The sequence below is a fragment of the Ovis aries genome, chromosome 1 (assembly GCF_016772045.2).
Source record: "Ovis aries strain OAR_USU_Benz2616 breed Rambouillet chromosome 1, ARS-UI_Ramb_v3.0, whole genome shotgun sequence".
NCBI lineage: Eukaryota > Metazoa > Chordata > Mammalia > Artiodactyla > Bovidae > Ovis > Ovis aries.
The window spans coordinates 270288676-270306587 of record NC_056054.1 but is presented as its reverse complement, the minus strand read 5'-3'; the positions used below and the strand labels follow the sequence as shown (position 1 = coordinate 270306587).

The 17912-nt window shown below is 39.7% G+C and overlaps 1 protein-coding gene across 11 annotated transcripts in view; it reads right to left on the bottom strand.

Annotated features, from left to right (window-relative positions):
- Window positions 1–17912, bottom strand: part of DYRK1A (dual specificity tyrosine phosphorylation regulated kinase 1A) — a 145787-nt gene that overhangs the window by 10144 nt on the left and 117731 nt on the right. For all 11 annotated transcript variants that reach the window (XM_042238441.1, XM_060396447.1, XM_027961686.2 and 8 more), the window contains 5 exons: window positions 16906–17192; window positions 14231–14377; window positions 12362–12502; window positions 4564–4870; window positions 819–943 (listed from right to left, as the gene is read on the bottom strand). In XM_042238441.1, coding sequence (XP_042094375.1) covers window positions 819–943; window positions 4564–4870; window positions 12362–12502; window positions 14231–14377; window positions 16906–17192 — 1007 coding nt within the window. The remainder of the gene's footprint in view (window positions 1–818; window positions 944–4563; window positions 4871–12361; window positions 12503–14230; window positions 14378–16905; window positions 17193–17912) is intronic.

Genomic DNA, 17912 nt, shown 5'->3' with positions numbered 1-17912 from the left:
GGAGAGAACGGGAGTGGGAAGAGACGATGTGAGAAGCCTGCCCAGCAGGCTGGTGAGCACGAGTGAAGAGTGGCGACGTCAGGACACGTGTGCCGCTCCACCAGCCCGTGGCAGCCCCAGGCCTGACGACAGGGGTGACGTTCATCAACGCCCACTTTATTTCTCATTAAATAATAGACTTGCCTCTCATTGTAGACATCATTACGCAGTACTCAGGATGAATTCACTTACTATTTTACAGAGTATTTAAATATTAGTAAATATTTTTACTACTACCATCTGCTTCACCCCCTTAAAAAATTTTACTTCATTAGATCCTCTTTCATCAGTTAAAAAAGCAACTGAACAAAAAAGAAAAAACTTCAAAACACAAAACAAAACATGGAGGAGAAAATTCAAACCACAAACTGATCCAGAACCTAGGACCATTGGTGGTGACAGATAATGAGGAGGGAGAGGCAGTAATTAAGATCGTGAGCCTCAGAAAGACCTGAACCCAGGAAGTCCCAGTTCCCACTGTAAAATGAAAATCCAAACAGGGTAAGGCTAAAAACGCTTCCAAAGTAAGAGATAAACACAGGGGGAAAGCACCTGGAGCAGCGGCTCGTGTGCACTCAGTAAATCTTGGCTATTTCTAAACCAGGAGGGAAATGATTTCAAGGTTGTGCTGCTTCATGTCAGTCATGTAAGTTAGAAGCTTTTACAGGTGAGGGAGCCATGACCCTTTGGAGTAAGTAACAATCACTCGAAAGACCGTGGGCACCCACACTGCTCCCTGGGCATGGCGGAGGGCACGCGTGAGGGCGGGCCGGGCTCACCTGCGGACTGTGGGTCTCACAGTCCATGGCCTGGACGGCGGCCGTGAAGTGCCCGCCGCTGTGCCGATGCTGGTGCGTTGGGTCCGACCTGGCTCTCCCACTGTTGCTCGTCCCCGACGATCCACCTGGAGCATCACAACATGACACTACTTGTGAGTGTGAAGTTAGTTGTGTTCCAGTAGATATATCCGATAACTGTAACATTAAAACTGAAACACCCTCTATTAACACGAAAGGGCACCAAAAAAGCACCCAATTCTCTTCTTTCACATTGATCATTGAACTAAAACAGGACCAAGTTCAGTTAAGTCGGGAAAAAAGCATGTGGACCAAGTATTTCCACTTTAAAAACAATTTAAATATTTGGCTACTAGTTTTTTCCCAAGCAGAATTTATTATATGCACAGTTAAGTCTTAGAACTTGGTGGATATTTTTTTTTACCAGCCCCAAAGAATAGACTTACGAAAAATAATTCCTCCCTTGTTGTTGCTAAGTTGCGTCCAACTCTTTGCTTCTCCAAGGAGCGCAGCATGCAAGGCTTCCCTGTCCTTCACTATCCCAAGGAGTTTGCTCAATGTTCAATAAGTCGGTGATTCCACCCCCCAACCATCTCATCTTCTTTTTGCCCCCTTCTCCTCATTCCCTCAATCTTTCCTAGAATCAGTATCATTTCAATCAGTCGGCTCTTAGCATCAGATGGCCAAAGTACTGGAGCTTCAGCATCAGTCCTTCCAATGAATATTCCGGGTTGATTTCCTTTAGGATTAATTGGTTTGATCTCCTAGCAATTCAAGGGACTCTCAAGAGTCTTCTCCAGTACCACAGTTCGAAAGAACCCATTCTTCAGTGCTCACTCTTCTTTATGGTCCAACTCTCACATCTGTATATGACTACTGGAAAAACCACAGCTTTGACTATATGGACCTCTGTCGGCAAAGTAATGTCTCTGCTTTTTAATATGATGTCTAGGTTGGTTACAGTTTTTCTTCCAAGGAGCAAGCACCTTTTAATTTCACAGTTTCAAGTCAACTGTCTGAGATGATTTTGGAGCACAAGAAAATAAAGTCTGTCACTGTTTTCATTTTTTCCCAACCTATTTGCCATGAAACGATCGGACCAGATGCCATGATTTTCATTTTTTGAATGTTGAGTTTTAAGCCAGCTTTTGCACTCTCCTCTTTCACCTTCATCAAGAGGCTCTTTGCTTTCTGCCATAAGGTTGTGTCATCTGCATTATCTGAGGTGATTGATATTTCTCCCAGCAATCTTGATTCTGGCTTGTGCTTCATCCAGTCCAGCATTTCTCATGATGTACTCTGCATATAAGTTAAATAACCAGGGTGACAATATACAGCCTTGAAATACTCCTTTCCCGATTTGGAACTAGTCAGTTGCTCCTGAATGGTTTTAACTGTTTCTTCCTGATGTGCATACAGGTTTCTTCGGGGGCAGGTTAAGGTGGTCTGGTATTCCCATCTTTTGAAGAATTTTCCATAGTTTTTTTGTGATCCACACAGTCAAAGGTTTTAGCACAGTCAATGAAGCACAAATAGATGTTTTTCTGGAATTCCCTTGCTTTTTCTATGAGCCAACAGATGTTGACAATTTGATCTCTGGTTCCTCTGCCTTTTCTAAATCTAGTCTGTACATCTCTAAGTTCTTGGTTCACATACTGTTGGAAGTCTAGCTTGGATGATTTTGAGCATTACCTTGGTAGCATGTGAAATAAGCGCAATTCGTCAGTAGTCTGAACATTTTTTGGCATTCCCTTTCTTAGGGATTAGAATGAAAACTGACCTTTTCCAGTCCTGTGGCCACTCCTGAGTTTTCCAAATTTGCTGGCATATTGAGTGCAGCACTTTGACAGCATCATCTTTTAGGATTTGAAATAGCTCAATTTGAAATAGCTCTATCACCTCCACTAACTTTGATTGTAGTGATGCTTCCCAAGGTCCACTTGACTTCACATTCTAGGATGTCTGGCTCTAGGTGAGTGATCACACCATCATGGTTATCTGGGTCATTAAGACCTTTTTGGTTCAGTTTCTCTATGTATTCTTGCCACCTCTCCTTAATCTCTTCTGCTTCTGTTATATTCTTACTGCTTCTGTCCTCTGTCATGCCTATCCTTGCACGAAGTGTTCCCCTGATATCTCCAATTTTCTTGAAGAGATCTCTAGTCTTTCCCATTCTATTGCTCAGCTATTTGTAAGGCTTCCTCAGACAACCACTTTGCGTTCTTGCATTTCTTTTTCTTGGAGATGGTTTTGATCACTACCTCCTGCACAGTGTAATGAACCCTGTAAGGTTTGTAACGTTGTTAAGAATTCGGCCCGTAGTTCTTCAGGCACTCTGTCTAACAGACATAATCCCTTGAATCTATTCATCACCTCCACTGTGTAATCATAAGGGACTTGATTTAGGTCATACCTGAATGGTCTAGTGGTTTTCCCTACTTTCTTCAGTTTCAGCCTAAATTTTGCAAAAAGGAGCTCATGATCTGAGCCAGTCAGCCCCAGGTCTTGTTTTGGCTAACTATGTAGAGCTTCTCCATCTTTGGCTACAAAGAATATAATCAACCTGATTTCGGTACTGATCATCTGCTGATGTCCATGTGTAGAGCTGTCTCCTGCGTTGCTGGATAGCATGTTTGCTATGACCAGCGTGTTCTTTTGGTAAAACTGTTAGCCTTTGCCGTGCTTCATTTTGTATTCTTGGGACAAACTTGCCTGTTATTCCAGGTATCTCTTGATTTCCTACTTTCGATTCCAATCCCATGATGAAAAGGATATCTTTTTTAGGTGTTAGTTCTAGAAGGTCTTGTAGGTCTTCAGAGAACTGTTCAACTTCAGCTTCTTTTAGTGGTTTGAGGCACAGATTTGGATTACTGTGATATTGAATGGTTTGCCTTGGAAACAAACAGAGATCATTCTGTTGTTTTCGAGACTGCACCCCAGTATTGCATTTGGGACTCCTGTTGACTATGAGGGCTATTCCATTTCTTCTAAGGGATTCTTGCCCACCGTAGTAGATACAATGGTCACCTGAATTAAATTCTCTCATTCTGGGCCATTTTAGTTCACTGATTCCTAAGAAGTTGATATTCACTCTTGTCACCTCCTACTTGACTGAATCCAGTTTACCTTGACTCATGGTCCTAACATTCTAGGTTCTATGCAGTGCTGTTCTTTACAGCACTGGACCTTACTTTCATCACCAAACACATCCACAACAGGGCATCATTTCTGCTTTGGCCCAGCCTCTTCATTCTTTCTGGAGTTATTTTTCCTCTGTTCACCCCAGTACCACATTGAACACCTAACAGACTTGGGAGCGGGGGCACCCCTCAAATTTTGGTGTCATATCTTTTTGCCTTTTCATCCTGTTTATGGAGTTCTCGAGGCAAGAATACTGGAGTGGTTTGCCATTCCTTTCTCCAATGGACCACGTTTTGTCAGAAGTCTCTGACACCATGACCCATCGAACCTGGGTGGCCCGACACAGCAGGGCTCACAGCTTCCCTGAGTTACTTAAGACTGTGATTCATGAGATCACTTTGGTTAGTTTCTGTGATTGTGGGTTTTTGTTCTGGAGGCTGTGGGACTGTAGTTCTTGCTTCTTCTGTTTGCCCTCTGAGGGATTTCTCCTTACCCGTTAACAACTTTAAAAGCACATTAAATGACCCCCACTTTGTAAAGAGCAGAGCACACATTCAAAGCCTGACACGGCACCGGGACAGCAGACCTGAGCTCGAGGAGGTGCTGGAGGCGGTGCCCGACGACTGCGACTGCTCCAGAGCGGGGCTCGTGGAGACGCTGTTGCTCGTGTTGGTGCCTTCGTCGGCTGTTTTCTTGAAGAAACTGTGCTGCAGGGCGTAGTAAGGTTGGATTCGAGATTTGGGGTCATAATCAAGCATCCTTAAAATGAGGTCTTTGAACTTCAAGTAGTCAGCTACCGTATGGCCCGACTCCCCAGCACGGCGGCCACCAGGCCCTCCTGTTTCTACTCCGAGGATGTTATGCAGTTTACGGGTTCCTGGTGGTTTGTACTCCTAAAGAGAAAAGAGACAAAAGAAAAAGGGTGGGGGGTTTCTCTAAATTTGATGGAATATGTAAAAGCCTATATAACATCACATCAAATAAGCTTCCTTACAGGATAAGGCCGAGACCTTTGTTAAAAGGAGTGCTTCACGGTTTGCGCCTCTGAATTTTCACATGTACTACTCTTAAAGCACCACAGGCAGGAGAAATTCAAAATAACTCTGAGCAGAAATGACCATAAAGATCATCTAGTGCAGGGATCAGCAAACGATGCCCTGTTTCAGGGCCTGTTTTATATAAACAGCCCCTACTATGAATGGCTTTACATTTTTAAAGATGGTAAAAACAAACAGAACCAAGTAAGAATATGCAACAAAATCTTTACTCTGTGGTCCTTCACAAAGGAAGTGTACCAACCAGTAGCTACAAATCTACCTCTTTTCTCCCCAATACATCTGTGAACTCAGGTGCACTTCCTAGGTAACAATGGCTCATTAAAGCTTCAGCCATCACTCCTAATAAAGAACCATGGGTTTAACACCGTACCTTGCTTATATTCAGTTTAAAAAAAAAAAAAAAAAATCAAAGCAAATTATTTATGCTTCACTTTAGAAAATATGTTTAATAAACTGCCTTTAACATGCACTGACATTTTAGGGAAACTCATTTTAACAGGTAATCTTTAAAATCCCTATGAACACTGAATTTATTCAGAATAGTATTAGTAGATTTTGCTTCTAGGTGCAATGTAGCAATTTGCAAGAGACCATCACTCTTACTTCAAAATCAAGAACAAGCCAGGTAGGCAAACCACAAAATCACTGCCTTTTAAGAACCTATCAGGGATCTGGTGGTCTAGTGGTTAAGAACCCGCCTCGTAGCATAGGAAAGGCAGGTTCTGGGCCTGGTCAGGGAACTTAGAGGCCACGTGCCACAGAGCAGCAGAGCCCATGCAACACCGCTGCTGTCCTGACGCTCAGGAGCTTGCGCAGGCAATGCAAGATCCCCCACGAGGCAGCAAAGACCCCACGGGCTGCCACTGAGACCTGAGGCAGCCAAACTCACTAATTAGAAAAGAAACCTATCAGCAAGCGGAGGACTAAAGAAACCACCGCTAACTAAATTCTGGAAAATGAAAAGCCTTTCCTGGGAGAAGAGACTACAGTGGGAGAAGGAACAAAAGCCGCGGATGTGAGGAGGGAGAGTTCAGCCCAACTCCAAACCAACTTCTGACAGCTATGAGCAGCTGGGCACAAGGGTGGGACAGGCCGACGACCCAGGGAGGACCCCAGGGTTGTGAAGCTGGAGCCAGAGCAGCAGTGTGAACACAGACCACCCTGAGGCACAGAACATTAGAAGAGGGCTGCTGGCTGGGCCTAACATATAACAGATCTCCCCAGCCTCCACACACTGCGTAAAACCCATGAGGACAGTGGGGTACAGAATCTAAGTTAAGCAAACAAGACAGAGCCCAGACTCAGCTGCACCACCAAATGAAGCCAACTAGTCTCATCACACTAGTAGATAGTGGGAGTCAGGTCTCATTTCACAAGAAAACAGGGTTTACTTCTACCTCAACTGTTCTTAAACGCAGGAAGTCCAGCATACATTCAAAAAATTACAGATACAAGAAACAAACCCCCCAAACAAGTCCATATTAAGTGGAAAAAAAAATTGTAGAAAATCCACATATATAAAATAACCCAATTGTTGAAACTGGCAGATAGGTATTTTAAAAATAACTATAATTTCTTAAGTCAGTTGCTTAGTTCAAAAGCTAGACAACATGTGTGAATAGACTGGGGAGGGTGGGTAATTAAAACTAATTTTTAAAGCTAAATTAAAATGTGAAAACACTAGAACTAAAAAATGCAGTATCATAAATGAAGAATCCATTCAATGATCTCAACAGCAGACTGGGCTCAACAGAAGGAAAACAATGAGCAAACAAGGAGACAAAGAAACGATCCAATCTAACACACGAGAAGAAAGCAAGATGAACACACTAGAGAGCTCTGAGGCGGTATTAAGCACCGTAACATATATTTAAGTGGATAATTATCTGGAGAAGAGAAAGTGAAACAGAACAAATATTTTAAAGGATAATGTCTGAGGATTTTGATGAAAGATATCAACCCCACAGATCTAACAAATTCAGCACACTCCATGAAAAATAAACACAGAGAAAACTATGCACAAGAACCGAACAGCCAACCTGCTGAAAAAATCAAACATATTAAAAAAAAAAAAAAAAAAAAAGGCATCAACATTGGCCAGGGGGAAAAGGGAGAAATATTTTAAAGAACGCACAGATTAAGATGAACAGTAATAGTTCCTGCCCTACAGAAGGAGTAGTACCTAAAAAGGTGGGGGGTGGGAGTGGGGGAGGGAATAGAAAAAGAAAACAAACAAAGCTTAGAAAAATCAATGACTTCTCAGAAATACAGAAAACAATATCATAACATCATTTTCTTTAGCTGAAATGTAAATCTAAAATTCTACATCCACTGAAACTTCCATAGCCATGAAAAATATCTTTCCAAAAATAAAGGTGAATACAGGTATTTTCAGATAAACAACTGCTAAAAAGAATTCATCAGCGTAAGTTACTGACTACAAAATAAAGTTAAAGGAAGTTCTTCAGGCTGAAGGAACGTAATAACCAGATAGAACTTAGGAACCAACAACAAGAAATTAACTCTATGGGTAAAAAGAACGTGTGTGGGGGGGGCGGGGTGGAGGGGGGGTGAGGCGGGGGTGGAGGGGAGGGGTCCTGGCCCACGACGCGTGGCTTGCAGAATCTTACAGTTCCCTGACAAGGCGCTGAACCTGGGGCCATGGCAGTGAAAGCTTGAAGTGCTTGACTTGGCCTTGACTGCCAAGGAACTCCTGAAAAGAGCTTGTTACTATCTTTACCTTCTATGTGTTTTAACATCTCTTCTTAATGTTGCTGGTAATTTAGGCAGTTGTGTTGTGAGGTACGTAATACACGCATGAGTGACAGAGGATGACAAAAAAATGGAAGGATTAGATAGAAAGCACATGGCTATCACACAGCTTATCGAGTCATGTAACATTTTGTTAAGGTCCACTGGTAAGTTAAAGCGGCATACAGTAAGAGCAACACTAGCAATTACACAAAGAGGAATAGCTATAAAACCAGTAAGAAAGATGAAATAAAACACCAAGAGGACTTAACTCCAAAGAAGGCAGGAAAGGACGAGTAGGAAACGAAGAAGAAATAAAACAAGCAGAAACACACATATGGCAAAAGTCTAAAACCCCATCCTCTGAATAATTAGGGACCAAATAATTGTAAAAGAAAGATACTATCCGACTGGATTAAAAGCGTAACTCAACTACATTCTGCATATGAAAGTCATTTTACATACAGAAGTATGAACAGGTTTACACTGAAAGGATTTAGAAAAAATACTATGAAAGTAATAAGAATTAGAAAATTGGCATAGCTTGAATACCAAACGAAGTAAACACAAGAAAATATTAACGACAAAAAGGAGTATTTCATGGTGATGAAAGACTGAATTTATCACCAAGTTCCGACAATACTAAATGGGTACACCTATTAAGAGAGCTTCAAAATACAGAAAACTAAAAGAAAAAAAAAAACCTAAAAGACGATTAAGACAAATCCTATATCATCATGAAAGATGAACACTTCTCCCAGTTACAGATAAAATAAATATACAGACACACATAAAGTATGATTCCCCAAGAAAAGAGCAACAAGCACATGAAAAGGTGTTCAACGTCACTTTAATTCTTAAGAGAAATGCAAATCAAAACTCTGAAAAAGTACCACCTCCCACTGGTCACAATGGTCATCACGGAAAAGTCTATACATAACAAATACCGGAGAGGACAAAAGAGAATCCGCCCTCAGAGTTAGTGGGACTGTAGCCTGGTGCAGCCACTATAGGGAAAAGCACAAGAGGTTCCTTAAGAAACTAAACACAGAGCTACCACATCAAACTGCAATCCCACTCCTAGGCATAGATCCAGAAAAAAGCAATTGAAAAAGATGCATGCACCCCAGTGTTCACTGCAGAACTATTTGCAATAGCCCAGACACGGAAGCAACCTGAATGTCCACCAACAAATGACTAGATAAAGATGCGGTGGTGTTATTCCACACACATACAGAGAAATATCACTCAGTGATGTAAGAACGAAATAATGCCATTTGCAGCAACACGGCTGGACCTAGAGATGACCATGCTAAGTGAGGTTAAGTCAGACAAGGACAAATAGATTACTCATATGTGAAATCTAAAAAAGATACAAATGAACTTCTTTTCAAAACAGAAACAGACCCACAGACACAGAAAACAAATTTATGGTTACCAAAGGGAAAATGGATGTGGGAGGGCTAAATTAGGAATAAAATATACACACCACTAGATATAAAATAGATAACCAACAAGGACCTACTGAATAGCACATGGTACTATGCTCAGTTTTGTAATAACTCATAAGGGAAAATAATACGTTTATTTATATTTAACTGAATCCTGGCGCTGTACACCTGAAACTAATACAGTACTGTAAATCAACTATATACATTTCAATTTAAAACTTTTACAGGAGAGTATCTTCACAAACTTGAGGGAGGTAAAGATTTCTTAGAATTAAAAAAAATACTGTCCATAAAAAATTAAATTTTTGTTTATTAAAAACTGCTACTAAGAAAAGAAGTAGACAAGCCACAGTTGGGGAATAAATACTGGCATACAGGTGACAAAGGACTTATATCCATTACATTAAAAAAAACTCCTACAGCCCAATAATTAAACATCCCAATAACAAAGGGGCAAGACTACAAAGATGGTCACAAAAGAAGATACATAAATGGCTACTGAGCACATAAAAAGCTGGTCAGGTCAATATCCTCAATCATGAAGAAATCAAATGAAAAATACTACATACTCATTAGAATGGCTAAACTCAAAAGAACCAACCACATGAAATGGCGAGGATGTCATGCAATTGGATATCTGATAATCTTGTGGGAATATAAAATGATAGAACCTTGGGAAACTGGTAATTTCTTAAGAAAGAAAACACACCAGACACCCTATGATCTGGCAATTCTAAGTCGTGACCCCAGAAAACCCAAAAACTTATGTGTACAGAAATTGATCAAAATGTTCCCAGTAGCCTTACTGAAACAGTCCTAAACTAGAAGCAAGCTCAACATCCAGTGACAGGTAAACACAGATCAATCATGGCATTTCCATTCAACAAAAGACTGTGAAGCAATAAAATGGAGTAACTTCTGAGACACACTATGGACGAATCTCCAAAAATAATGTCTGTTACGTGAAAGAAACAAAATAATAAATACCTCAGGATTCCACTTCTATGAATTTTGCCTATGAATAGTCAAAACTAACCTGGGATGACAGAAATCAGAAACTGAGAGTGGATGGCAGAAAAGGGCACTAGAGCTGATGGGAGGACTTAGGCTACTCCATGTTTTAGGCAGTAGGTACACTGTTGTAAATAAAAATTAAAACACAACAAAGTGAAAACTTAAAATACCCATCTTGTACATAAACTATACTTCAACAAAAAAGCATCATTTATAATTTAATTCTTTACCCTCTCCCACCAAAGGAAAAAAAATAGCCAGTAGGTATGGATCTCATTACTAGGAAGCTGAAACAGGCTCTTGAAACATAAAATGAGAACTTAAAAGTAAAAATTAAATCACTAAGGAAATAAGCTGAGCAAGCATACTGAAAGATAGTACATGCACATTTCTTCATATTCATGGTTAAAATCCCTAGTGCATCTTCATAATGTAACCATTTGGTTATGGATTTGATTTTTTGTTGTTGCCGGAAATTTGTTTCTGTTTAAAAAGGAGTAATTATTTTACATTTTTAAAAATTAAGTTTAAGTCAGTTGCTTAATTGCAGCTTAGGAAAATCTCATGAAATCTACAGTTAATTAATGTATATTAAACGTAGGTCAAGATACTTTCAATTTTAAGGGAAAAAATAATCTACTCTTCTGAGTGGAATGCTCCCCTCAAATAATTTAAAATAATAATAATTATAGCTAAACATTGGGAAAATGATAGGTTACAGTCCATTGTGACTTAACTGTGGTTTTATAAGGCAGAGATTGAGGAAATGAATAAATTTTTCATTTAGAAAAAGAAAATGGAAAAAGCAGCAGCAGTATGTTCAGAAAGAAAAACGTAAAGCAGGCATCACATACTCCATGCTAATTAAAAATCCACTGCAAGAGCTACTCTGAATGCTGGTGAAGCTAAGGACTTCCCTGGGAAAGGGGGCCATGACTGACAAAGGCACGTGGACAGAGGCAGAAGGACCCAGGATGTCTGCTTGGTATTTTCCATCCCTTCCTTATGGGGAGTAGGCATAACTTAGCTGCTAGATATTGCACTGCCTCAAACTTTGGAGAACAAGGCAGAATGCAGTAAGTTACAAATCAGTTGTGAAAGATACAGTTTTACATATATATATTCTTATTAAGAAATACTTGATATTAGAAGTTAAGACTCCAGAGCTGAAGGTGAATTACAGCAAATAAGCATCACCTTCAGTTCACTGGAAATGACACCTGGTGGCAGTATCGCTAAAATGCAAGGGCAAAACAACAACTGTAGCAAAAATAAAATTTCTTAAGAGTTAAAACGCAGAACTACAATCAGAAAGTGTCTGGTGTATGTATCACACACACTCACATATTTTTTATATTCATCCAGTACTAGAAACAAACTAGACGGCAAAACATGATTATTTTCAGATACATAAAACAAAGATGTAAATCAAGATGCAAAATTGTCATCATTTATTCTATTAAATGATTTATTAAGTGTCATTTATTAAACTGACATGGCTGAGATGCCTGAAAAGTTCTCAGAAAAGAGAAAATTACTAAAACATATCTAACGCATTAAAACCCTCACTTTGAAAGATTCTGGAGATGTGAAATCCCCATTATCCAAGCTAGGAAACTGAAATCTATCAAAGGACCATCCAGTCAGTTCAGATTCTTGTCACAAACTGCTCACGTCAGAAATCCTGTGCTCTCATCTGAACTACAAAGAAGGCCATTCCTGCAGTGATGACTTCCACTGTCCCAGCTGCAGTCACCTTAGCTGTGACTCCAGTGTAGACCCGAACTATGGGAAACAAAGGTCAAACCGACTGATTCTACTGTGGAAACGAGGCGTGGTGATTTATCAGTGGCCTCAAAAGACAGGCAGACAGTTTCCAAATGAAGACTTAAAGAGAATACTGAGCATTAACCAAACAGTGTTCAGGTCATACAGGTAGCTTAGGTCAAGCTAAAACCAACTTGGGAAGAAAATCTATACCCGAGTCATGAACAGAATTACTGTTAACAGCAGACTTCAGTAACACTGTTTTCAAATAAATACAAAAATGCATTATAAAGACAACTCAGTGAAGTAACAAAGGCTCAAAAACATTATTTCCTTATTTTACCCGTTTTCCGTCTTTGGTCTTCTTTAAGTTCCAAGTGCCATCTGGCAACTTCTCAAAGAACTTTCTTGCTTTTGGTGCTTGGTCAAGAATATGAGCAGGCGGAATACCCAGAACTTCCACTATTTTATTCATCTGATCTACCTGTATTAAAAACAAAAGCAAAAAAAAAAAAAAAAACCTATAATTTCTACTGTAAAACATCCTGTATCTGCTCATCCATTCACAAATTACAAATAAAGAGAGTCTCTCCTGTGTGTCAGGCACTCCCTCGGGCAGTAAATACACAATAATGAAGGAAAGAGGTAATGCCCCTACCTCCCGAGGCCCCACATTCCACAGAGGGGAGGGCACACGATTCAGCAAAGACAGACACTCATCTATGGGATGGCAGGTGGTCATGGATACAACGGAAAGGAAGGAATGACTGGAGGGGACTGCGAAGTTTAAGTTTGGGAGAGTTAAAAAAACAACAAAACAAAAAATGAAAGGCTTAGTAAAGTGTGGACCTAACAAGAGTATCTTTCTAAGGTGCAGATTCATTCCCTCCAACACCTGAGTGTCTACTGTATGCTAGAAATCACATCCACTGGAACACAGCAGTAAACAAAACAGACAAAAATCTCTGCCCCAAACTTTATATTACAGAGGGAGAGATCATCAGGAAACAAACAAAACAGTAAGATCTACTGGGTACTGACTAAGAACAGGGAGAAAATGAAAAGGGCATGAGTGAGGGGGGCACTGCAACATAAAACAGGGTGCCACGGAAGCGCCACAAGCAGGTCACACGAGAGAAAGCCCCTGGCACGAGTGCGCGGGCCCTCTGGCTGCTATCTCCCAGGGACCTGAGAGAGGGCTGTGTGCCGGGGGGACTGGGCAGGCAGACGGACAGAGGGACAGGTGGCAAGAGGACGGGAGGTGGAGGGAGGGAGGCGTTTCCCAGCTACTCAAAGGGCTCTGGCTTCACCATGCGTGAGGTGAAGTTTCTCAGGCGATCTTAACGGTGTTTAAGTTCATGAAAAAGGTACGATTACCTTTATATTATTTATTATTCAAAGAAAAACAAATACACACCACAGCAATTACTGCCAAAGAGCAGCTCGCTGGCGAGAGTGAAATGAACTAGCAGGAAGGAGGAAGGGACAGGTTTCTGACACTACTTGACTGACATGTCATGAAATTTCATTAGCCTTTCTTTTCTCATGCATAAATGAATGGACTGATCATAATCTGCAATGGTTAAATTTTCTTTAAAAACAAAAAAACTCCACAAACAGTTTTAAAGACAAGGAAAGCCGTTCCTCCAACTGTACGGAGCTTAGACCCCCTCTCCCTTGCCCTCGCCTTCCCACCACTGCCTCTGACCTCCAAAGATCTTCTAAGAACACAGACTGAACACCTGTTGACTACAAGAATTACGCTTAGCCTGCAGCTCCAAAATTCTAGAGTCCTAATTTACCCTAAATTATTCAGATCAAATATATCTACCAATCCCATCGGTCATCATTTATTAATACTTTAATTTCACATCATACTCTCAAAATTTACAGTGTTTTGAGGATGGTTCCTCATTTCATCACCATCATCTTTTTCTGTTATTATACTTAAAATCTGTAAAATTCATACCAAGAAACTTAACATTTTCTAATGTAATTTGCTATTCCCCTTCACTGGTAGATTTAAAGATCTCACTTCCCATCTCGTAATTCTAAACTCACCATGATATAATTGAAATAATTTAAAATGGATAAAATAAGTTTAAAACTGACCAAACACTTGAATGATTTAGGTTGATAAATGACACATTTTCCTAAAAAACAACTTCCAGGTTAGACTGTAAGAGATTAAAAACAAAAAGAAATCATGTACCTCATTGGCTCCACTGAACAGAGGCTCTCCAGTGTGCATTTCAACCAAAATACACCCGAGGGACCACATGTCAATAGCAAGGTCATAAGGCATTCCCAGTAGCACCTCTGGAGACCGATAAAAGCGACTCTGAATATACTGGTATATCTGAAACATATTTCAATAATAGTTTCTGTTTAATTGTAGTCAATACTGTATGAAGAACACAAGTCTAACATAAACAGAAGAAAAATAACTGGGTTACCAGTGATGTTTACTGATTTCAACATTAGACTATGGATATTGTTTTAAAGAACTAAAAATGCTTCAAGGGAGTGGTGTAAGACTCTGAAATGCAAAATGTGCATATACAAAAAATTCGAGCCCTTTATTTAGTTCAGTCCTAACAAGTACTCAAGATATATCCTAAAACAATAATGCCTTATTAGAAGAAAATATGATTGAGAACAATTTATTTCCCTATTAACTACTCTTTGCTGCTATGGCTACCATTAATTTAACAGTTAAATTATATTTAAATTAACTTAAAGAATGAAACTTCTTCAGGTTAATTCGAAGCATTAAGAGTCAAACTCAGTACAATGTAATTGAAAATTCAGACATCTGTATTGTACTAGACTCACAAATAAACCTAGAAACACAGCCATGCAAAGATTCAATTGGGAGTCATTTCTGACTAATCACTTCTTTACCCCATCCTCCTCCATCCATCCTAAGACTTCTTAGAAAAATAAAATTTTGAAATGGATTATTTGCAATGGAATAATCTGAGAATGTCTTCAGAGATCAATTCATCTTCACTTGGCCATTTAAAATTTGTATCCAGAAGTATCACAAAAGCAAAGATAGCTTTATTTTAAAAGGGAGAAAACCAAACAACACCCTGCTAACTAGACTACCTAACTTAATACTCAAACCGGGCAGCCAGTGGCACAAAGATGCTTTCTCAGAAAGCTGCTGGGGCCTGCCCCAAACTCCAGCCGAACCTCAGAGAATCATCTCACGACCCCACAAGGAGGTCAACCCGACCTTACGGCCTTACGGCCTTCTTGAAGTGAAAAAGGCCTAACTGAAAGGGACCAGGAAGAAGAGGTTCACTACCAAGATTTCAGAAGCCAAGATCACCCTGAAGCCCCAAAGACAAGCTACTACTGAGACTCGTGCTTCCCAGCTTGTGAAAGCATTCTGTCACCTACCTAACCAGCTGGCGATCTGCAGAGCAGTAGTGGGCTGTCTGCAAGGCTGTACCCTGCCACCTTCTGACACTGAGCCAGCAGACCTGGAGGAGGGCCACTACATGTCTATTTTGGAAATGATTTTCCATGGGATTCTGACACATTCACATATTGGGTTGGCCAAAAATTTCGCTCGGGTTTTTCCAAGCATCTTATGGAAAAACCTGAACAAACTTTTGGCCAACCCAATAATTAAAAAGTCACTGAGCTAAAGGTATAGTTGTCTCCATCTGGTGGGAGAGAGACAATAGTGTTTGATATTAGCACAGAACATACAACTTGGTTCAAACAGGAAAAAATTCTGCAAGTCTTAAAATCCATTCAAATGACTCAATATAGGCACATACTTTCCATTTATAATATACTCTATCTCTTATTAACAACTATAAGCATCTCTTGATTTTCAGAGGCACTGAAACTGCAAACTTTGCTTCCCATTCCTTCCAATTTTAAAAATTATTTTAATGCAGCATTATTGGCAGGAAATAACAAAAGGACAATCCTATTAACTGGCCATAAACCTTCATGATTAAATTAACCTAGCTTATTTAAAAGCTAGAATAAAGTTGGACAAGACAGAAATTTCACTAATTGGGGAAAACAAATGGAAACCCAATATTAAACACTAATATCTGAAAGTCAGTTATGTTTTTACCTTTAAAATAAAAAAGAAATGCAATTTCAATATCTACAAGTAAATAGGAACACTTTAAATAAAGTATCAAACAGTGATCCTAGCTGGTTTCAAAAAGAGAACAACCTACAACTTTTGTTTCATGTGCAAAACAGAGTAGGTTTCACAATGCTAGAAAGAAGAGAGGGAAACTTGCTTTCCTAAATCAACTAACCCTAAATCTACTTATTGCTATGGACATGTTTGCTTTTAGCACTCAAAAACACATTTGTTTACCACAAACTAATATGCCCACTGGGCTTCCCTCGTAGCTCAGTTGATAAAGAATCTACCTGCAATGCAGGAGACCCAGGTTCGATCCCTGGGTTGGGAAGATCCCTGGAGAGGAAATGGCAACCCACTCCAGTATTCTTGCCTGGAGAATCCCATAGACAGAGGAGCCTAGCAGGCTACAGTCCATGGGGCTGCAAGAGCGGGACACGACTTAGAGACTAAACCAAACCAATATGTCCATTAGCTTGGACATATGTCGTAATTTATATCCATCCTGTTTTCTCTTTTAGCACACGCATAATTTAACATAAACTCCGAAAAACAAATACCTTCTAATTCAAAGTATTACTATCAATGTTTGCATTTAAAAAAGGATTTCCCAAAATAGGTATCAACACAAGTGATTCAAGATTTTAAACATAACAACCGTGTAATTACCTTCAAATTGTATACAGATTAGGAAGATTTCAATATCTACTTACACTGTTTTACCTAACTCTAACTTTAAATCACAAGTTTTGAAATATACTTACCCTCTGCCCCAACTGACAAGAACTGCCAAAGTCAACAATCTTGATTGCACTGCGTTTAGGGTTACAAAGAAGGATATTCTCAGGTTTTAGGTCACAGTGAATGATACTAAGTTCTGGAGTCGCAAGGAAAAGCAGTGCAGTGCACATCTGTTGTGCAAACTTTCGTGTTAGGTTCAAAGAGACACCTCGAAAATTGGTGTTCCTCAACAAGTCATAGAGGTTGTAGGACAGCATTTCAAAAACTAAACAGAGATGGTTTCGAAACATAAAGTGGCGTTTTAAATGCACTGAAAGAGAACAAAAAGTTTCATTTTAAATTATACATACCAAAAAAAATTGAGAATAACACATACGTGAATTCTACAATACTCTATAAAATGTCAATGTCAAATGCAAAGTTTATCAAATTAAAATTGGGAGACAAAAATTCTGCAGTAAGAAGCACATTCTTTCAGCAGTTAAGAATATCAAAACTGGTCATCTGCTGAATCCGCCAATAAGCAATGTAATGTAAGAAGTTCCACCAAAATGCCTAAGTCAGGTCTGAAAACACAAGTCTGTAAACACAGGTCTGTAAACTAACACACAGTACTCTGAATAATAATTTTATCCTCACATGTAAGAGAAAACACTTTTGACTTCCTGAGACCCCTATACCTCATGACTTCATCTAAGCTCCACCGGCTGGGATGCCCAGCCTGTGACAATGCTGTGTGTGGCAGCCCTCTCTGGGAAGGCTTTGATACATATACACATCTGCCCTGCTAAGCCTCAGATTTCACCAATAATTTTTGAAAACAACTGTCAAAGGAAGACTTTTTTTTTTCTTTTAGGTAAATACAGCAAAGGCTTTGAAATCACATTGTAAGGTACTAAGAGTTCATAATCGATGTATTTGATTACGTTCAACAAACTGGTACATAGGATTCTTATCCAAGATTGAAGCTTTGGGGAAATTTCAAAATAAAGCTCCATCACAAGAAATTATGAGTAGGCTTACGAATGGG